We start from the raw sequence: 22,511 nt of genomic DNA, 5'->3' as shown, positions 1-22,511 counted from the left end.
AAATATACTAAAGGAAGAACAATAGATGCCAACATAAGAAGAAAAGCTGCTAACATACAAGCAAAATTTGCTAACATAGGTGTAAAATATACTAACATAAGAGTAAAAGATGCCAACATAAGAAAAATCAAGCACATTATTTGTGATTGCACATTTGTTAACTAATTAGCAGGCTACTTCCTTTTACTATTTCTATTGACTGATGAAACAAAATGCTAACAATAGCAGCAGGATTATAATCTTTCATCTTCTTGCTGCCCTCAGTCTCATCTTGGATAAAGTTCCTTTGAAATGTCGCTGTTAGCATGTCCTGCCCCATGTGATGCGTTCGATGTCAATCAGTATCTAAGACATGTCGGCCACTTCTCGCAGATACCTCACTCTTCCGGCAATGAGCAGTCACATGGTCCATTGCAGCAGAGCTTACATGGGTCGCCACACCCGGCGAGCCAACACCACAGCGGACCCCCGCCACCCTCGCGACAAGCTCCGCCCCCTCCTCCTCAGCAGCAACAACAACAGCAGCAGCAGCAGCAGCCCGGCTCCAACAGCCACCCCCATAGCGACCTGACCTTTAACCCCTCCAGTTTGGACAGCCAAGCCGGCTCGGACATGCCGGAACCTTCTTTAGACGTGAGTTTGCGACTTTTTTACCGAAAAAGCCTTTTCTAGAAAGATGTTTGACATTTTGTGTTCCCGTGCAGCTTCTTCCAGAGTTGGCCAACCCTGACGAGCTCTTGTCCTACCTGGACCCTCCGGACCTCCCCAGCAATAGTAATGACGACCTCCTGTCGCTGTTTGAAAACAACTGAGGCGTGCACCGGGGGCGTGGACTTTATAGCGCCCGGACGCCGCTCCGTACTTGACGAACACAAAGATGCACTCCCCCTTCTCTTCTTCCTCTTGTACAGTTTTACTTGGGAACACAAAAAGACACGTCGGGAAGTCCTTTCGAACTGTGCAGCTAAAAATCACCCGTTGTTTTGAACGCCACGCAAACACTTGTAGCATTTTCACCCGGCAGGAGAGATCCGCCATGTTGTCGTTCCGTGGGGAGAGGCCACCACACATCATTTAATAGCACAGGAGATCCACACCACGCAAAACAAACAATGAAGATGAATAACTTTCGATTCATAAATGTTCCTTTTTACTACAATTGTGATATTTTTGTTAAAAACTGTTTCATATGTTTCTACAAAGTCATGAATCGTTAGGGATTAGGGATGGGCATATTGATATTTTATAGGGCTGCAACTAACAACTAATTTGATAATCGATTAATATGTCGATTATTACTTTGATTAATCGATTAATAATCGGATAAAAGAGACCAACTACATTTCTATCCTTTCCAGTATTTTATTGGAAAAAAACAGCATACTGGCACCATACTGATTTTGATTATTGTTTTTCAGCTGTTTGTAAATGTTGCAGTTTATAAATACAGGTTTATAAAAAAATAAAAATAAAATAAAAAAAGCCTCTGTGCATGCGCATAGCATAGATCCAATGAATCGATGACTAAATTAATCGGCAACTATTTTTATAATCGATTTTAATCTATTTAATCGATTAGTTGTTGCAGCCCTAATATTTTATTTAATCCAATAATTTAAGCATTTAATTATTAAAATTACTGTTGTAAAAAAAGCAAAAAACTATAAAATATGTATCTTCATTTAAAAGTTTAAATTTTTATTTTTAGACGGCAAAAAATACCAACTTGATTTTTTTCTTTAATTAAACAAACTAAAGCAGTTAATTTATTTGCTTACTTTAGCATGTGAGCATTTTCTTGCCACCTTTTATTCATTTATTTTATTATCATGGCCGCAATTCTCTTTTGCAGTGTTCTAATTTAAGACTAATTTACCGTATTTTTCGGAGTATAAGTCGCACCGGAGTATAAGTCGCACCTGCCGAAATTGCATAATAAAGAAGGAAAAAAACATATATAAACTGCACTGGAGTATAAGTCAAATTTTGGGGGGAAATTGATTTGATAAAACCCAACACCAAGAATAGACATTTGAAAGGCAATTTAAAATAAATAAAGAATAGTGAACAACAGGCTGAATAAGTGTACGTTATATGAGGCATAAATAACCAACTGAGAACGTGCCTGGTATGTTAACGTAACATATTATGGTAAGAGTCATTCAAATAACTATAACATATAGAACATGCTATACGTTTACCAAACAATCTGTCACTCCTAATCGCTAAATCCCATGAAATCTTATACGTTTAGTCTCTTACGTGAATGAGCTAAATAATATTATTTGATATTTTACGGTAATGTGTTAATAATTTCACACATAAGTCGCTCCTGAGTATAAGTCGCACCCCCGGCCAAACTATGAAAAAAACGGCGACTTATAGTCCGAAAAATACGGTACTTACTACAACGACAAAGTATGGACACCACAGACTGGCCACTCTAGCTCTTAAAATAAATGTTATCACGTGTATACCGTATTTTCCGGGCTATAGAGCACACCGGTAGTTAAGCCACACGCACCAAATTTTAGAACAAAAAAATATTTGTACATATTAGCCGCATCGGACTATAAGCCGCAGATATAAACCAGTAGATTTTGTAAATGTTTATTTACATACGTTAATTGTTTCTGAACAGTGCCTGTCACACGGCAGTAAAACATCTGATCAAACAAAACAGAAGTCATCGTCATGTACCCACCAGCTGCGGAAGCAGGCTCTCCAATTATTTAAACAGACTCAATAATTTCACAGTGATTTCTACCATGAATTGATTAACGTGGACGCCGACTTAAACAAGTTGAAAAACTTTTTTGGGTGTTACCATTTAGTGGTCAATTGTACGGAATATGTACTGTACTGTGCAATCTACTAATAAAAGTCTCAATCAATCAATCAAACATTTTGATCAAATTACGAAACTGAAACAATACAAAAAGAATGCCGCCATAAGTTAATAATATTAACACAGACAAATGTGTTAGCATATTCGCTAATGCTAATGACGCTAGCTTGATTATATTATGATAGCGCGTACACATATGCATGAAAACACTCCTACAGACATCACACATGGGACGGTTTAGTAATTATGTATTGTTTTAGTTACATTGCAAAACTAACAAACGTTGCTTGGAGTGATGAAGGAAGAATCTTTTCGAGCAGGAACGATATGGACGGTTATACTTCCGGTTCAAGGCACGAAACAGGAAGTAGATTTTCAACCTGCACCACTTGGATTGAGTGAACCCGTCCAAAAGATGGCGTCAGAGCACAAACAATAACCCACCTTTTCAGTGTCTCTGTCGGTGTAATATGAAAAGTATTTGTTGAATACAAAACATTATGGCCGGTAGCCTAGAAAAATCGATAAATTAGCCGCAGGGTTCAAAGCATGTGGAAAAAGTAGCGTATACAGTAATCAAGCCTGGATTAAGCCAGGATCCCTTTGAAAGGTGCAAAATATTCAATTTATTTACAATTGTGTGAAAATAACTGTAATATTTATAATCACAAACTAGGGGTGCACAAAAAACTAACTCATTTGAACCGCGATTCTTATTCATTTTGATTCTAAATCGATACAAAATTTTCAAAAATCGATAAAAAAAACTAATAATGATAATGTTTCAGGCCATTTCCATGCAACCAGAAGGAGGTTTTTTAAATTCTAACCCGTTTTGAAAAAGTTTCATTATAATTGTTATACCAATTAATACATTGCGAGAATCGGTTTGTATCAAAAATTATGTTGAATTGAGAATCGATTCTGAATCAAATCACCACCCCAGGAATTGTAATCGGATCATTAGGTGCCCAAAGATTTGCACCCATATCACAAACAGTTAAAATGTTGAATATTTAATATTAATATTCTAACACATTGTCTTCTGAGACTTTTTAATGTCTTTCCCAGCTTTACAATAACAATTTAGCAAGGGGAAAAAATTTGCAAGTGCTTGTAGAAATGTTTTAATGCAAGCCGTGTGTATAATTGTATTTCATATTTAATATATGCTAAATTGTGTACATGTTAGATGACACGAAGAAGTAGGATTAACACACATTCAAATATACAACCGAGAGTGGAGATTATGAAAGAAGGCTTTGGAACCATAAAAACGTGTGTATTTATATATAATTGTACAATATTATCAAAGATAATGATTTTTTTTTTTATTGAGTAAGATGTGTGAATATTTCTAATTAATATTTTGAAAAAATTGTCAAAAATAGATACTCACGAGTAACAAAAGGGTAGTATAAATAATTTGGCCTTGTAATGAATTTGCATTATCTTTTTCTACCATTCAAAAATATTATTTAAAGAATGATATACAAAAATTGCATTCATTTGGCTCGTAATTAATGAAAGACAATGAATCAAATGCCCATCCCTTGTCTTTATCTCTGTTTTCCGCTGCTTTTTTCTTCATTTTTGTGCAAAACTGTTCTCTATCACCCTCTTAAATGATGTGCAAAGTGTGCCAACTAGTACATTTCTAAGCTATATGTTTTTATTTTATGATTTCATTCAAAAACGCCAACGTAGATGCTCTTCTCAGTAAGCTCATCATTTTTACTGGATTTTTGTTTTCTACGTTCTGTTGCATTTGCTGCCTCATTACACAATTTATTTTTGGGAAACGGCTCACCAAAGTTGGACAAATGAAGATGGATAATGCGTGCATGTGTGTGTGTGTGTGTGTGTGTGTGTGTGTGTGTATGTGTGTGTGTGGGTGTGTTTGTGAGCGAAGGTCCTATTTGACAGTTAATCATAAAACGCAGTATCGTTGCCACATTTCCTTTCCTCTTTAATGATAACGCTGTTCCAGTATGCAAATGTATTATTTTCTAAGAAATGCTATTGTACTGTAAATATAATAATCATTGTGAATATTTTTCTATTATTTCCTCGCATCGCCGCGTTTTCTGTTCCCGAACTGACCTCCGCCGCCGCCGCCGCCTTTGTGTACGCGTCACGTGACCAGCCCACATGTCTCCTAAGTTATTTGCACGTGTTGATTTTTTATTTTTATTTTAACCATCATCATGTATGTTCTTTTCCCATCTTTCTTTTATCATTTGTTTGCATTTTGTTTCAAGATGTTTGTAATTGCGCTGGCTTATGAGTGTAATGTGAATATCATTTTTTTTCAAAGATACCTACAGTATATCACGAAAGTCATGATATTGTTTTTTTGTTTGTTTTGTTTTTTAATCTGGCTTTTTTTTTTAAACCCACATGACGGTATATTTGACTCCCTCTTTTTTTGTAATTTATTTTATACTGTTTTATTCTTATTAATAATACTCTGTAAGGCTAGAAATCCAATGTCTCTCACTGTAGCATGGCGCTAATAATTGTAAGCGTTCCAGTTCAACACACTGACATGTTTCAATCAGTGACAAAACACTGCCACATTATTAATATTTTTTACTTTCAAATGACGTTTTTTTCATACAAGTGAGCCACTTTTAGTGTGTTAGGGCAGCACCCTCAATCTGTAGTTGCACAATCACACGAAAAGACTCACATCTCTTGTCGGAATAAAATATAGAAAATTGAGTGAAATAACGTTAAGGGTGGTCACGTGTCCTAAGGATGTGTGTATATATGTACAATGAATATAGAGACATGTGGACAGAAATGTATTCATGTTCCCTGAGAATGTGCATTGTTTCCTCAGATTAATAATAAAAAAACAAGCTTGCAAACCTCTCTACTGGAAAATTGTTAGTTGGTGTCCCGTCGTTTTTGTCCGTCGCCTGCATACAAAAGAAAAATAAAAGGTTACATGCAAATACATTTGTTTACGAATATCATCAGTTTGTCCATTGTATGTACAATCACTTCATACTCAACTACTGCAAAAAGACAAAAGGAACTCATTGTGATTTTTTTTTGGTTCAAAGTCTTGCACAATTGTATGTAGTTAGACCACGTGGCACCCTAATATTTATCTAATAAATGTATTCAGAACATACCTGCATTGTTCTGTGCTCTTCTCTTTTCTGCAATTGTGTTTCCACGATAGCTCAGATATTTATTAACTGAATAACACATTTAGAGCTTAACTGTAAACAATAAAAAAAATTCAACTGTCATATTAATTGCTAGCTTATTGTCATTTAAGCCGCCATTTTGTTTTTGACTAATAAAATATTGCGAGGTTTACCGTAGGCTGTGTTTTTGTCCTTTAATTAGTCTTATTTCTCAAATAATTCAGCATCTTATATTTTAACATATGTATGTGATGTTCCATGAATTTATGTGCTATATTCCTAGTCGACTGTCGGTCATATAATGCGTACGCGAGCGATAGCAGTAATTTTAGCAACATGCTAACTAGCATGCTAATAACATGGCGCACGGCGATAACTATCACTTTCCACAGCTATTTCGTTTAAACATGCACTAAAATTTTATAAATTAAATTATCACGTTATTAAATAAACCATAAATAACAGTAAACAAAATTCCCACATTTTAATTGGATGCTTGCGGTTGTAAAACCACAGGTCTTACGTAACTCTTTACAGCCAGGTGAGCGATGTTGTGCCAGTGGTAGACTTTTTCTAATAGTGCTGTGTTGATGACGATGTTTATTTAAATGGTAAAATTGCATTATTATTTATAATATACGGGGTCTGTAGTACTGGTATACTGTAGTAAATGGCCCTTAGCAATGTATTTTCCTAAAAAAAATACGACAATTTTAATATTCTGGAACGATAATACGTCATGTCACATCTGGCAACAACTTGAGTTTACTTCCGTTTAGGCTGTAAACACTTCCTGTCCCCCTATCTTGTAAAAGCGTGTTTGACTTTGGCGTGAAATTACTTAGTGGCGATATTATAAAAAATACAAGAAAGGATAGCTCCGATATTTACTAACCGAATAACAAATCTAGAGCCTAACTGTAAACAATAAATATTTCAACTGTCAAATAAATTGCTAGCTTGTTGCAATGTTAGTCACAATATTGTTTTTGACTAATGAGATCTCGCGATGTTTGGGGTACATTAAAAAAATGTTTACCGTGGACTGTGTATATTAGTCTTATTTCTCAAATAATTCAGCATTTTATATTCTGACACATCCATGTGATGGTCGATGAATTTATGTGCTATAGTCCTAGTTAACTGTTGGTCATAAAATGCGTACGTGAGCGATAGAGGTCATTCCAGCAACATGCTAATAACATAGCGCACGGATAACCGATAACTATCACTTTCCACCGCTATTTCGTTTGAACATGCATTGGTATTTTATGAATTACATTCTCACGTTGTTAAATAAACCATAAATTACAGTAAATCATTTCCCACATTTTAATTGGATGCTTGCGGTTGTAAAACCACAGGTCTTACGTAACTCTTTACAGCCAGGTGAGCGATGTTGTGCCAGTGGCAGACTTTTTCTAATAGTGCTGTGTTGATGACGATGTTTATTTAAAGGTAAAATTGCATTATTATTTATAATATACGCGCTCTATAGTACTGGTACACTGTAGTAAACGGCCCTTAGCAATGTATTTTCCTAAAAAATACGACAATTTTAATATTCTGGAACGATAATGTGTCATGTCACATTTGGCAACAAGTTGAATTTACTTCCGTTTTGGCCGTAAACACTTCCTGTCCCCCTATCTTGTAAAAGCGTGTTTGACTTTGGCGTGAGTGACGTGAATGACTTTGTGACGATAATATAAAAAAAACGAGAAAATGCTGCTAATATCTAACCGTGTTAAGTTGTGTTCGCTGGCGTTCACTGCTGCTCGGATGTACAGCAGCGGGCCGGCTGTTGCCAATAACAACCCGACAGTTTTCTTCGACATTTCGGCGGACAACGAGACACTCGGCAGGGTGACATTTGAGGTAACAAGGTGCAATGTCAGCGAAAATGTCTTTTCATTTTCTAATGTGTGTCTCAGCTCTCTTGTCTCAATTAAACTCATTAATATTTTTGTTCACCTTTTTTTTTTGTTTTTTTATTTGTCTAGCTTAACGCGGAAGTGGTGCCTAAAACTGCAGGTAAGCAACGCTTGCATATCTTAGATTTTTTTGTGTCCACATTTTGACAAAAATATATCATATTTCATTTATCATGTTCTTATTTTTGCCGTTATAAAATGTTTGTTAAAATAAAGTTATGGGTGAGTGCTAAAAAGCATTAGAGAGCGACCATATGTATTTTTCAGGGCCGATACCGGTTATCGATGGTGAAAGAGGCCGACAACCGATATTTAGGGACGATATCCATTTACAGTAAAAGTGACATATTGGCAGTGTTGGGTTAGTTACTGAAAACCAGTAACTAGTTACAATTACTAGTTACTTTATTTCAAAAGTAACTCAGTTACTAACTCAGTTACTTACACCAAAAAGTAATGCGTTACTGTGAAAAGTAACTATTTAGTTACTTCTTTTCCCCCCCTTTTTTTAAGGCTTCCATTAATGCCCTTTTAGCCTTCATTTCAGTACTGTTATTGCACTGAAGAATAATACAATCTGTTGATCAACTTGACATGCATTTGCATCACTGAACTCAGAAAGCAATGTGGTCTACATACAACACACAAACAATGTGGTCTACATACAACACACAAACAATGTGGTCTACATACAACACACAAAGACAAAGATATGTTTCAAAGGGCCAATTTATTTCAGGCCAGAAAAAATTGACAAAACTATTTTAAATAGCTGCAACATAATGGCACTTTAACTTTAAGTAGATAGGATCTTTGATCCAAGACACAACTTACATTTAACTAAAATGTTATTTTCTTTGTGCTCGACAAAAGAAAAGTATTGAGAATGTCTCCATGTTAAAAAACTCGACTTCTGGCTTCGCCATGATGTCTTGTTAGTTGTTATGAGAGTAGCGTATGTGTGTGTGTGTGTGTGTGGCCCTTTAAGATATGACAGCATGAGAGGTGAGTGACGTCAGTGAGTGAGTGGGCGAGAGAGGTGAGGGAGCGGCGACAGTGAGTGCGTGTAGGTGCTCTAGCTTGGTGGATGGCTGCGTGCAATAAAGTCACAAAATTGCAACAAACCGCCGGGCTCGTCATTCACCCTCAGCTGTAAAGACCCTCTTCCGGGTAAAGTGAAGGTTGTTAGACCCGAAGTACGGCTCTGGAGGAACGTCTCCCCTGCGGGGAGGCGTGCTTTCTGTGGGTGGGGGAAAGCACGCCTCTTCTTTTCCACCGGAGCGCTCCAATAAAACACACACAGATCTTCAGTTTCTAGCCGATACTACATACAAATAACGTAAAATAACGCAGTAACGCATCATGCAGTAACGGTAACTGAGTTACTGTATATAAAAAAATAACGCGTTAGATTACTAGTCACCGCCGAAACTAACGGCGTTACAGTAACGCGTTACTTAGCAACACTGCATATTGGCATCAAAACTTAAAATTATACTTCCAGTCCAACACTGAACTTTGTGTATTTTTTATTAATTAAGTAATGTTTGACAACCTTTTTCCAAAACACAATATAGAATGTGAGATATAACAGGATAATGCATACGTTTATCATTTGTTTTCAAAACGGTAACAAAAAAGTGGTACCCCCAAAATTTACTGTGGGACCTCATTTTAAAAAGTCCTAGCCCCAACACTGATGTAGAATTGGTGCGTGCAAAACAGCAGCAGGCAACTGTGGCCTGCGAGCCGGTTTTAATACTAATTAAATATCATCCGGTGGCTATAGATAATTAATTCCTTGACTTTGACACCCCTGACTTAAAAAAAAAATCAGCTGAAATCGTCAATATGGAAAAAGTCTGTATAAAGCATGAAGCATGATTATTTAAAAAACAAGTAAATACAAACAAACAGTGCAGGGAGTTTTCGCGGCACAGTAACATCTGTTATAAAGGTTAATTAAAAAGTAGAATAAATAAATGGTTCCCTGAAGTTTTGGATCCCTGAATTGATTTTAATGTCAACTGTATTTGAGGAAATAATCCCAAATGCCAAATTGGGGCGGTATAGCTCGGTTGGTAGAGTGGCCGTGCCAGCAACTTGAGGGTTCCAGGTTCGATCCCCGCTTCGGCCATCCTAGTCTCTGCCGTTGTGTCCTTGGGCAAGACACTTTACCCACCTGCTCCAAGTGCCACCCACACTGGTTTAAATGTAACTTAGATATTGGGTTTTCACTATGTAAAGCGCTTTGAGTCACTAGAGAAAAGCGCTATATAAATATAATTCACTTCACTTCACTTCCAGACTTTTTCCCTGTTGACGATTTCAGCAGCTTTGTTTTAAGTCAGGGGTGTCAAAGTAAAGGCCCGCGGGCCAGATCTGGCCCACCAATTGGGATGATGTTCGAAAACCGGTTCTCCCGATTGTTCGATAACAAAAGAACCGATTCCTTGGATTCAAATCCCTTTTTGAGAAACTTTTCCCGTTATCGAAGCTACTATAGTAAAGAAAAAGATTTGGTTCTTTATTCGAATCCCTGGGAACGAATCCCGTGTCACAGGAAATGTCCAGTGGCACGTCACAGGAAAGGACATAGCTCAGTCATTCGGCGGCAGGTACGGAAGCAGCGACAACAATGGACCGGAAAAACTGCTCCAAGGCATGGCTTCACTTTACTAAGAAAAGTGTGTCCATAGTTACTTTGGCCTGTACTCATAGAGAGAATGCCAAGAGTGTGCAAAGCAGTAATCCGAGCAAAGGGTGGCTATTTTGAATAAACTAGAATATAAACATTTTTAATTTTTTTTTCACCTTTTTTGTTAAGTACATAACTCCACACATGTTCATTCATAGTTTTGATGCCTTCAGTGACAATCTACAATGTAAATAGTCATGAAAATAAAGAAAACGCATTGAATGAGGAGAAGGTGTGTCCAAACTTTTGGCCTGCACTGTATGTCAAAATGGCAAATATCCGCGCCGATAATCGGTCAATCCCTAGTTAGCATTGAAGGCCACATTAATTAAAATAACAAATGTTTGAATATTACAAGAGTAATTTTTTATATTCAAAATGATAAAATTACGAGTTTTCAGGCTTTTTTTTCTTTGTACATCATAGACAGTAATTTAAAAATGACTATATAGTCTTTATTTTGGTATTCAACCATGTTAATTTAAATGCATTCTGTAAGTGTAAATGTACTCTGGCAATATATTTTTTCAAATCTTTTTTTTTCCGTATAATGGTTGATAATATCTGTAATTGGTGTTAATTTTTTATTTAATACTTAGTTATTGGTGATCGTACTATATTATGAGTAGTTTAAAAAAAAGGTGATTTAAGACCGTTAAATACGACCAAAAGGTGTTTAAACAACATTAGGAATGAAGTCACATCCATCCTGACTAAATGTTTGTACAGTAATCTCAATTGACTCCTTCAAAATGTGTGTAATGGTGACTATTTCTTGTAAAAAAGGGAGTATTCCCTGCAGTCATGCGTCAGATTCTTACATCAGAATTGTTGTTTTTTTGCTTCCTGGCAGAAAACTTCCGGGCCCTGTGCACGGGGGAGCATGGATTTGGATTCAAGGGATCCATTTTCCACCGGGTCATCCCTTCGTTTATGTGCCAGGTGAGTTGCGACGCTTCTTCTCTACGATAGTCCGCTTTATGTTTTGTGTTTGCAGGGTGGAGATTTCACAAACCACAACGGGACCGGCGGGAAGTCCATTTACGGATGGAAGTTTCCGGATGAGAACTTCAAACTGAAGCACACTGGACCTGGTAAGCAGAAGACTAGAAGAATAGTCCTGCGGGTCAAACATGGCTTGTCGTGCTTCTTTTCACCAGCAAGTGGCAGCATTGAGTCGAGCATGTTTTGCTTCCCTGTAGGAATCCTCTCAATGGCCAATGCCGGACCTAACACTAATGGATCCCAGTTCTTCATCTGCACCGCTAAAACTGAATGGTACGTGCTGATAAACACCATAACCAAGCATGCATCAATATAGCTCTTGTCTCAAAGTAGGTGTACTGTCACCACCTGTCACATCACACCGTGACTTATTTGGAGTTTGTTGCTGTTTTCCTGTGTGTAGTGTTTTAGTTCTTGTGTTGCGCTCCTATTTTGGTGGCTTTTTCTCTTTTTTTGGTATTTTCCTGTAGCAGTTTCATGTCTTCCTTTGAGCGATATTTCCCGCATCTACTTAGTTTTAGCAATCAAGAATATTTCAGTTGTTTTTATCCTTCTTTGTGGGGACATTGTTGATTGTCATGACATGTTCGGATGTACATTGTGGACGCCGTCTTTGCTCCACAGTAAGTCTTTGCTGTCGTCCAGCATTCTGTTTTTGTTTACTTTGAAGCCAGTGGAGTTTTAGTTTCGTTCTGCATAGCCTTCCCTAAGCTGCAATGCCTTTTCTTAGGGGCACTCACCTTTTGTTTATTTTTGGTTTAAGCATTAGATGTTTTTTACCTGCATGCTGCCTCCCGCTGTTTCCGACATCTACAAAGCTATTAGCTACCGGCTGCCATCTACTGATATGGAAGAGTATTACACGGTTACTCTGCCGAGCTCTAGACAGCACAGACACTCGACAACAACACATCATTTGCAGACTATAATTACTGGTTTGCAAGAAATATTTTTAACCCAAATAGGTGAAACTAGATAATCTCCCACGGCACACCAGACTGTGTCTCATGGCACACTAGTGTGCCGCGGCACAGTGGTTGGAAAACACTGCCTTATTACAACATTGGTTCTGTCGTGGTGAAAGAGAGCTTGTTGTAAGATTTTTTATATTAACGCCACAAGGTGGCAGTAGCAGCATTTGAACTACCATGGGTGCTAAATTGACCTCTGCATGTGCTTAAAGATGTTGACCTTTACACCTCTTTTAATGCTGACTCAGTAGTTTGCTTCTTATTACCATTACAACTTTGGTTCTGTGTTGTGCAATCTTGTTAATAAAAGGTCACAGGGAGCTACTTCTTCTTTTCTACTTTCTCATTCACTCCAAATATTGACGTATAAATATACGTTTATATTTACATATAATGTGATTGAAAATGTATTTCCTTTGGTTAATTCATGCAAGTATTAGTTGAATTTATTTTTGTTACAAAACCCATTGTACAAAAGACTGTCTCTGTAACGCTTGTTTTCTTTTTGTGTCATTGGTTTGCTTGAGTGTAGTTCACTTTTACGACACTGGAGGGGGCATTGAACGCATGATTGCATCAGCAAGCTCTGAAAGTTACGGTGAACTTCGATGTCAATTCTTTAATTGGCAGTTTTAACAAGTGATATTAAAGTGTGACAAGTGTTTTAACAAGTGATATTAAAGTGTCTATAAAGTAACTCACTTTGTATTGACGCACAATGCCAATCAAACAATTGACATCGAAGTTCACCGTGACTTTCAGAGCTTGCTGATGTAATGATGCGTTCTATGCCCCCTCCAGTGTCGTAAAAGTGAACTACACTCAACCAAAAAGAAAACAAGCGTTACAGAGACTTTTGTACACCCATGTAAATTGGAGGGGAACATATTTTTTGTTCCGGTTTGGTCACATGGTTGGGGGGACAATTAATATGTGACGGAAAAGGGACAGCAAGCACTCGATGGAAGAGGTTAATGGAGTCTCAGCTTGGAAATAAACTTTATTCCCTCGGAGTTTGGCCAATGAGGTATTATTATTTCTGATAATGTATGTGAAATCAATGTGTTTCCTTTTATTTCATGTCAGACTAATTGTAAGTTCTGTTTTTCTTATTAGTTCTGACGGCATTATTTTGGCGTCGTTGTAAACGAGAAGAAGGCGTGGCCGAAATAAATGTCTGCGTGAGAAAAACAAACAACTTGAGCCTTGATTAAGACCTCGGAGGGAGTAAATACCATTGTAAAAATGATCAGAATATTTACGGAATTTTGCGTTGTAAATGCTGGGGGAAAAAAATCATATTTACACTCCTTGGCCACTCTAATAAGCTCCCGCCCTCACTCAGGCTGGACGGCAGACATGTCGTCTTCGGCAGCGTGAAAGAGGGATTGGACGTGGTGAAAACAGTGGAGTCCTTCGGCTCTCGCTCGGGCCGCACCTCGAAGAAGATCACCATCACCGACTGCGGCGAACTCAAGTAGAAAACTCCCGGGGTTTTCTTTCCTGCCGTTTGGTGTCCTGCTGGGCTGCATTAAGTAAGGAAACAACTAAATGTTGCATTAAGTTAGGAAATAACTAAATGCTGCATTAAGTAAGGAAACAACTAAATGCTGCATTAAGTAAGGAAACAACTAAATGTTGCATTAAGTAAGGAAACAACTAAATGTTGCATTAAGTAAGGAAATAACTAAATGTTGCATTAAGTAAGGAAATAACTAAATGCTGCATTAAGTAAGGAAACAACTAAATGTTGTATTAAGTAAGGAAATAACTAAATGCTGCATTAAGTAAGGAAATAACTAAATGCTGCATTAAGTAAGGAAACAACTAAATGTTGCATTAAGTAAGGAAATAACTAAATGCTGCATTAAGTAAGGAAATAACTTAATGCTGCATTAAGTAAGGAAACAACTAAATGCTGCATTAAGTAAGGAAACAACTTAATGCTGCATTAAGTAAGGAAACAACTAAATGCTGCATTAAGGAAACAACTTAATGCTGCATTAAGTAAGGAAACAACTAAATGCTGCATTAAGTAAGGAAACAACTAAATGCTGCATTAAGTAAGGAAACAACTTAATGCTGCATTAAGTAAGGAAACAACTAAATGTTGCATTAAGTAAGGAAACAACTAAATGTTGCATTAAGTAAGGAAACAACTAAATGCTGCATTAAGTAAGGAAACAACTTAATGCTGCATTAAGTAAGGAAACAACTAAATGCTGCATTAAGTAAGGAAACAACTTAATGTTGCATTAAGTAAGGAAACAACTAAATGCTGCATTAAGTAAGGAAACAACTAAATGTTGCATTAAGTAAGGAAATAACTAAATGCTGCATTAAGTAAGGAAACAACTAAATGCTGCATTAAGTAAGGAAACAACTAAATGCTGCATTAAGTAAGGAAACAACTAAATGCTGCATTAAGTAAGGAAACAACTAAATGCTGCATTAAGTAAGGAAACAACTTAATGCTGCATTAAGTAAGGAAACAACTAAATGTTGCATTAAGTAAGGAAATAACTAAATGCTGCAATAAGTAAGGAACAACTTAATGCTGCATTAAGTAAGGAAACAACTTAATGCTGCATTAAGTAAGGAAACAACTTAATGCTGCATTAAGTAAGGAAACAACTAAATGCTGCATTAAGTAAGGAAACAACTAAATGTTGCATTAAGTAAGGAAATAACTAAATGCTGCATTAAGTAAGGAAACAACTAAATGCTGCATTAAGTCAGGAAACAACTAAATGTGCTGCATTAAGTAAGGAAACAACTTAATGCTGCATTAAGTAAGGAAACAACTTAATGCTGCATTAAGTAAGGAAACAACTAAATGTTGCATTAAGTAAGGAAATAACTAAATGCTGCATTAAGTAAGGAAACAACTAAATGCTGCATTAAGTCAGGAAACAACTAAATGTGCAGCCTTAAGTCAGGAAATAACTAAATGTGCAGCCTTAAGTCAGGAAACAACTAAATGTGCAGCCTTAAGTCAGGAAATAACTAAATGTGCTGCATTAAGTCAGGAAACGACAATGCACTTGACATGAAATGTGAAACATGAGCCACTGTCTTCTTTGGGAAAAAAGCATTTATTTGTAAACAATAAAGTCGTATTTTTCAGAACGGCAAACATTTCCTTTCAATCACATTATTTACACCAAGTGAACGTGTAAGTAAGATGTCAATTCTACTCAGTACAGGCCAGCATATGTTTTTTGACTGAATGTCTGCAAAATAAATGTACTTTTGACTTTAAAACACAATTCCCCCACACCCTACTAAAAACATAAGAATATACTCTTGACCAGGGGTGTCCAAACTTTTTCCACTGAGGGCCGCACACTGGGAAATTTTGATATTTTTCATGTTTAAAACCAATGCAATATTTATTGTAGCCATTAAGGCGTCCCTAAATTTAAGTGACTGAAAAAGGCCAAAAGGGAGTCATTAAAAGTTTTTTTTTTTACTTCAACTCTTAAATATCAACAGATCAACTTCAGATCTATACGTTGCAATACCATTTTTATTTCTTTGTTTTATGACAACTTGTTCAATGAAACCCCTGTTTTTTTTAATATTACAAACACAAAATATGCAATATTTCACCTAAATCATTTTTTTAAGTGGAATATTTGATACAAAGTAATTGGAGCCTTAAAATAAGAAGCACATTTTTTTATTTTATTTTATTTGAATTTTTTTACTCAATGCTTAAATGTCTATCAACTTCAGACCTAGCAGAAAGTAACAGAAAGTTACTTTTTTTTTTTTTTTTTGCCCTTTTTGTCAAAACCCTCTCAATGGAAAAAAACACAAAATATACAATATTTTCCAGCAAAAAATGTTCAAAGTGGAATATTTGATGTGAAGTAATTGGAGCCTTACATAGGTAAATAGTCTCACATATATATATTCAATATATATATATATAATTTTTGAATGTATTTATTTTTTAACTTTTTTTACTCAATGCTTGAATATCTATCAACTTCAGATCTAGCCGTTGACAGAAAGTTACATTTTATTTTTTGCCCTTTTTGTCAAAACCCTCTTTTAATAGAAAAATCACAAAATGTGCAATGTCTTCCACCAAAAAATGTTCGAAGTGGAATATTTGATGTGAAGTGATTGGAGCCTTAAATAGGCACATAGTCATATATATATATATATATATTATATATATATATATATATATATATATATATATACTACCGTTCAAAAGTTTGGGGTCACATTGAAATGTCCTTATTTTTGAAGGAAAAGCACTGTACTTTTCAATGAAGATAACTTTAAACTAGTCTTAACTTTAAAGAAATACACTCTATACATTGCTAATGTGGTAAATGACTATTCTAGCTGCAAATGTCTGGTTTTTGGTGCAATATCTACATAGGTGTATAGAGGCCCATTTCCAGCAACTATCACTCCAGTGTTCTAATGGTACAATGTGTTTGCTCATTGGCTCAGAAGGCTAATTGATGATTAGAAAACCCTTGTGCAATCATGTTCACACATCTGAAAACAGTTTAGCTCGTTACAGAAGCTACAAAACTGACCTTCCTTTGAGCAGATTGAGTTTCTGGAGCATCACATTTGTGGGGTCAATTAAACGCTCAAAATGGCCAGAAAAAGAGAACTTTCATCTGAAACTCGACAGTCTATTCTTGTTCTTAGAAATGAAGGCTATTCCACAAAATTGTTTGGGTGACCCCAAACTTTAGAACGGTAGTGTATATATATATAATATTTTTTTTTTTTTTTTTTTTAAATTTTTTTTTCCTTTTTTTACTCAATGCCTAAATATATCAATTTCAGATCTAGCCGTTGACAGAAAGTTACAATTTATTTTTTGCCCTTTTTGTCAAAACCCTCTTTTAATAGGAAAAAAACACAAAATATGCGATGTTTTCTACCAAAAAATGTTCAACGTGGAATATTTGATGTGAAGTAATTGGAGCCTTAAATAGGTAAATCATTCATAACAACATTGCTTTAGGTTAATTAGTTTTGAGCAATGAAATAAAAAAAACAAAAAATCGGATTTAAGGTCTTGGGAATCCAAAAGACCCCCATCCCCCACACTTCTAAAAGTGAAAAAAATATATTACACATAAATATATATTATTTTTACTTTTGACGCTTGAATCTGTCAATTATACGTTTTCATTCTTTTTTTTAGCAATGACAGTTTTAAAGTGCCCACATAGCGGCTTTGTGTTATTGGTGTCAATATTGCACCTATTTGCTCTTTTATTCCACTTTTTAATGTTTTTTTGTAAAATTTTAAAATGGTTAAAAAAAATAGCCTGACTTTGGACACCCCTGCTCTTAATGCACCATCTGCTTCCAAGGCACTCATTAATACTGCTCATCTTTGTTGCATATTTCACATAGATTTCCATTCATTCCTGGTATATACAAACATAAAATGAATATGTTACACATGTTTATTCACAGTTGCTAACAATACTTTTGCATATATTGCTTGGTTTCTTATTTGAATTAAAACGCTATTCATGGCTTTGTAAGGCTCCAGCGTCCACCGCAAGAAGCCGCCTCCTTAAAGAGCCGGCGCCCCCCCACCACAGAGTGACACTATTATTCGTCCTGGCGGCAGTAGTGGCCCAGGATTTTGCATTTCTCACACAAGTGCTGCGGATGCTCCTTGCGCTGGTCGGACACGTCCAGCCCATCCGGCTTCTCCAGAGGACGCTGCAAGAAAGTGTTTGAGCCATTCTGTGTTTGGCACCCTCTGCTGGCCGGTACTGTAACAACGGCTTACCTGCTTGTGAGGGTACACGTTGATGTGGCACTTGATGCACTCTTGTCCCATGTTGGCCCAAGAGTTTCCGCTCATCCACTTTCTCTTGCATTTCGGGCATTTGTACTCGCCGAAACATCTCTTCTTGCCCTGATAGGGCGTCAGGCCCTGGCCCTTGGGGCGAGCCTACAGAAAGATAGATTGTTGTTTATTCCGTTTGGAAAGAACTGGCTGTGCCGCCGTGTGATGTTTCTTGTAAGTCACTTTTGTTGGGGAAAAACAAAGAAATCTTTTTACCAAATGAAAATGTCACCACTTTCCTAACCACTGAAAGAGCTCCCCCTCGGATCCCCCAGCTAAGCAAGGAGGAAATAAAAGCCAGATGAGCTCCTCACTTGTGATTACATTCTAAATCCATCACCATAAAAGTCAACAACATTTGTTTTGTTCTGATATTTCGACAGAAACATGCCTTGATGTCTCCTCCTGGAGGTCAATTTGTAGGCCCCGGAATGCTGGCCTGTCTCCTGGTATCTCTTCCATGCTCATGACGAAAACAGCACCAATTTTTTTTAACATCCAACCTTGGTAAAGTTCTTGAGTCTGTTTCTCAGTTGTTGGGGATCATTTGTTTAGGTCGCCCATTGAGATAATGGTACTGATGTGCTGGCCTATCTCCTGGTATCTTTTCCACGCTCTTGACAAAAACTGCCAAACAAAGTCTTGTTGGATTCAGTTTTTCAGAAGCATGCACAAAAGTGGCTACCTCGAGATCAATTTGTGCGGTATGCCACCCTGTCTCGTGGTTTCTCTTCCATAAAACCTACCAGAATAATTAACTCCCAACGTTGCTGTGATTCTTGATGGAGTCAGTTTTATGGAGGAACATTCCAAGAGATGGCCATATGGAGGTAAATTTGTAGGACCTTGGTATGTCAGCCTGTCTCCTGGTATCGTTTCCACTCTCTTGGTAGAAACTACCAGAAGAAATCACCCCCTGGTAGAAACTACCAGAAGAAATCACCCCCTAACCTTGTTTTTGATTCTTGTTGGATTCAGTTTTTCAGAAGCATGCACAAAAGTGGCTACCTCGAGATCAATTTGTGCTGCCCTGTCTCATGGTTTCTCTTCCATAAAACCTACCAGATTAGTTAACTCCAAACGTTGCTGTGATTCTTGATGGAGTCAGTTTTAGGGAGAAACATTCCAAGAGATGGCCATATGAAGGTAAATTGTTAGGACCTTGGTATGTCAGCCTGTCTCCTGGTATCGCTTCCGCTCTCTTGGAAGAAACTACCAGAGGAAATCACCCCTAACCTTGTTTTTGATTCTTGTAGGATTCAGTTTTTCAGAAGTATGCACAAAAGTATGCCCTGTCTCATGGTTTCTCTTCCATAAAACCTACCAGAATAATTAACTCCCAACGTTGCTGTGATTCTTGATGGAGTCAGTTTTATGGAGAAACATTCCAAGAGATGGCCATATGGATGTAAATTTGTAGGACCTTGGTATGTCAGCCTGTCTCCTGGTATCGTTTCCACTCTCTTGGTAGAAACTACCAGAAGAAATCACCCCCTGGTAGAAACTACCAGAAGAAATCACCCCCTAACCTTGTTTTTGATTCTTGTTGGATTCAGTTTTTCAGAAGTATGCACAAAAGTGGCTACCTCTATCAATTTGTGCGGCCCGGTATGCTGCCCTGTCTCATGGTTTCTCTTCCATAAAACCTACCAGAATAATTAACTCCCAACGTTGCTGTGATTCTTGATGGAGTCAGTTTTACGGAGAAACATTCCAAGAGATGGCCATATGGAGGTAAATTTGTAGGACCTTGGTATGTCAGCCTGTCTCCTGGTATCGTTTCCACTCTCTTGGTAGAAACTACCAGAAGAAATCACCCCCTGGTAGAAACTACCAGAAGAAATCACCCCCTAACCTTGTTTTTGATTCTTGTTGGATTCAGTTTTTCAGAAGCATGCACAAAAGTGGCTACCTCGAGATCAATTTGTGCTGCCCTGTCTCATGGTTTCTCTTCCATAAAACCTACCAGATTAGTTAACTCCAAACGTTGCTGTGATTCTTGATGGAGTCAGTTTTAGGGAGAAACATTCCAAGAGATGGCCATATGAAGGTAAATTGTTAGGACCTTGGTATGTCAGCCTGTCTCCTGGTATCGCTTCCGCTCTCTTGGAAGAAACTACCAGAGGAAATCACCCCTAACCTTGTTTTTGATTCTTGTAGGATTCAGTTTTTCAGAAGTATGCACAAAAGTATGCCCTGTCTCATGGTTTCTCTTCCATAAAACCTACCAGAATAATTAACTCCCAACGTTGCTGTGATTCTTGATGGAGTCAGTTTTATGGAGAAACATTCCAAGAGATGGCCATATGGATGTAAATTTGTAGGACCTTGGTATGTCAGCCTGTCTCCTGGTATCGTTTCCACTCTCTTGGTAGAAACTACCAGAAGAAATCACCCCCTGGTAGAAACTACCAGAAGAAATCACCCCCTAACCTTGTTTTTGATTCTTGTTGGATTCAGTTTTTCAGAAGTATGCACAAAAGTGGCTACCTCTATCAATTTGTGCGGCCCGGTATGCTGCCCTGTCTCATGGTTTCTCTTCCATAAAACCTACCAGAATAATTAACTCCCAACGTTGCTGTGATTCTTGATGGAGTCAGTTTTACGGAGAAACATTCCAAGAGATGGCCTTATGAAGGTAAATTGTTAGGACCTTGGTATGTCAGCCTGTCTCCTGGTATCGCTTCCGCTCTCTTGGAAGAAACTACCAGAGGAAATCGCCCCTAATCTTGTTTTTGATTCTTGTTGGATTCAGTTTTTCAGAAACATGCACATAAGTGGCTACTTCCGAGATCAATTTGTGCGGCCCTGTATGCTGCCCTGTCTCATGGTTTCTCTTCCATAAAACCTACCAGAATAATTAACTCCCAACGTTGCTGTGATTCTTGATGGAGTCAGTTTTACGGAGAAACATTCCAAGAGATGGCCATATGAAGGTAAATTGTTAGGACCTTGGTATGTCAGCCTGTCTCCTGGTATCGCCTCCGCTCTCTTGGAAGAAACTACCAGAGGAAATCACCCCTAACCTTGTTTTTGATTCTTGTTGGATTCAGTTTTTCAGAAGTATGCACAAAAGTGGCTACCTCGATATCAATTTGTGCGGCCCGGTATGCTGCCCTGTCTCATGGTTTCTCTTCCATAAAACCTACCAGAATAATTAACTCCCAACGTTGCTGTGATTCTTGATGGAGTCAGTTTTACGGAGAAACATTCCAAGAGATGGCCATATGAAGGTAAATTGTTAGGACCTTGGTATGTCAGCCTGTCTCCTGGTATTGCTTCCGCTCTCTTGGAATAAACTACCAGAGGAAATCACCCCTAACCTTGTTTTTGATTCTTGTTGGATTCAGTTTTTCAGAAGCATGCACAAAAGTGGCTACCTCGAGATCAATTTGTGCGGCCCGGTACGCTGCCCTGTCTCATGGTTTCTCTTCCATAAAACCTACCAGATTAGTTAACTCCCAACGTTGCTGTGATTCTTGATGGAGTCAGTTTTACGGAGAAACATTCCAAGAGATGGCCATATGAAGGTAAATTGTTAGGACCTTGGTATGTCAGCCTGTCTCCTGGTATCGCTTCCGCTCTCTTGGAAGAATCTACCAGAGGAAATCACCCCTAACCTTGTTTTTGATTCTTGTTGGATTCAGTTTTTCAGAAGCATGCACAAAAGTGGCTACCTCAAAATCAATTTGTGCGGCCCGGTATGCTGCCCTGTCTCATGGTTTCTCTTCCATAAAACCTACCAGAATAGTTAACTCCCAACGTTGCTGTGATTCTTGATGGAGTCAGTTTTATGGAGAAACATTCCAAGAGATGGCCATATGGAGGTAAATTTGTAGGACCTTGGTTATGTTAGCCTGTCTCCTGGTATCGTTCCACTCTCTTGGTAGAAACTATCAGAAGAAATCAACCCCTAACCTCGTTTTTCATTGTTGTTGGAGTCAATTTTCAGTTTTTTCACAAGCATACACAAGGGGCTACTAAAAATCAATTTGTAAGGCTGCCCTGTCTCCCTTTATCTCTCCCATGCTGTTGACAAAAACAGC

General features: G+C 37.5%; 3 protein-coding genes across 7 annotated transcripts in view; 2 read left to right on the top strand and 1 right to left on the bottom strand.

Moving 5' to 3' along the window:
• Window positions 1-5,945, top strand: part of LOC133655360 (zinc finger MIZ domain-containing protein 1-like) — a 70,886-nt gene extending 64,941 nt beyond the window's left edge. For all 3 annotated transcript variants that reach the window (XM_062055439.1, XM_062055438.1, XM_062055437.1), the window contains 2 exons: window positions 373-633; window positions 705-5,945. In XM_062055439.1, the coding sequence (XP_061911423.1) occupies window positions 373-633; window positions 705-812 (369 nt within the window). In that variant the 3' untranslated portion in view covers window positions 813-5,945. The remainder of the gene's footprint in view (window positions 1-372; window positions 634-704) is intronic.
• A 1,665-nt stretch (window positions 5,946-7,610) lies between these two features.
• LOC133655371 (peptidyl-prolyl cis-trans isomerase A-like) lies at window positions 7,611-14,416 on the top strand. Its single transcript, XM_062055464.1, has 6 exons — window positions 7,611-7,887; window positions 8,013-8,043; window positions 11,495-11,583; window positions 11,639-11,735; window positions 11,844-11,919; window positions 13,963-14,416. Exons 1-6 carry the CDS (start codon window positions 7,735-7,737, stop codon window positions 14,096-14,098), a joined length of 582 nt encoding a protein of 193 aa, XP_061911448.1. The 5' UTR covers window positions 7,611-7,734; the 3' UTR covers window positions 14,099-14,416.
• A 2,779-nt stretch (window positions 14,417-17,195) lies between these two features.
• Window positions 17,196-22,511, bottom strand: part of LOC133655369 (zinc finger CCHC domain-containing protein 24-like) — a 40,216-nt gene continuing 34,900 nt past the window's right edge. For all 3 annotated transcript variants that reach the window (XM_062055462.1, XM_062055461.1, XM_062055460.1), the window contains exons 4-5: window positions 18,406-18,570; window positions 17,196-18,335 (exon numbers count right to left, since the gene is read on the bottom strand). In XM_062055462.1, coding sequence (XP_061911446.1) covers window positions 18,222-18,335; window positions 18,406-18,570 — 279 coding nt within the window. In that variant the 3' untranslated portion in view covers window positions 17,196-18,221. The remainder of the gene's footprint in view (window positions 18,336-18,405; window positions 18,571-22,511) is intronic.

This window comes from Entelurus aequoreus, linkage group LG08 (assembly GCF_033978785.1).
Source record: "Entelurus aequoreus isolate RoL-2023_Sb linkage group LG08, RoL_Eaeq_v1.1, whole genome shotgun sequence".
Taxonomy (NCBI): Eukaryota; Metazoa; Chordata; class Actinopteri; order Syngnathiformes; family Syngnathidae; genus Entelurus; species Entelurus aequoreus.
The sequence above is the reverse complement of the archived record's forward strand: the minus strand, read 5'-3'. Positions and strand labels throughout refer to the sequence as shown.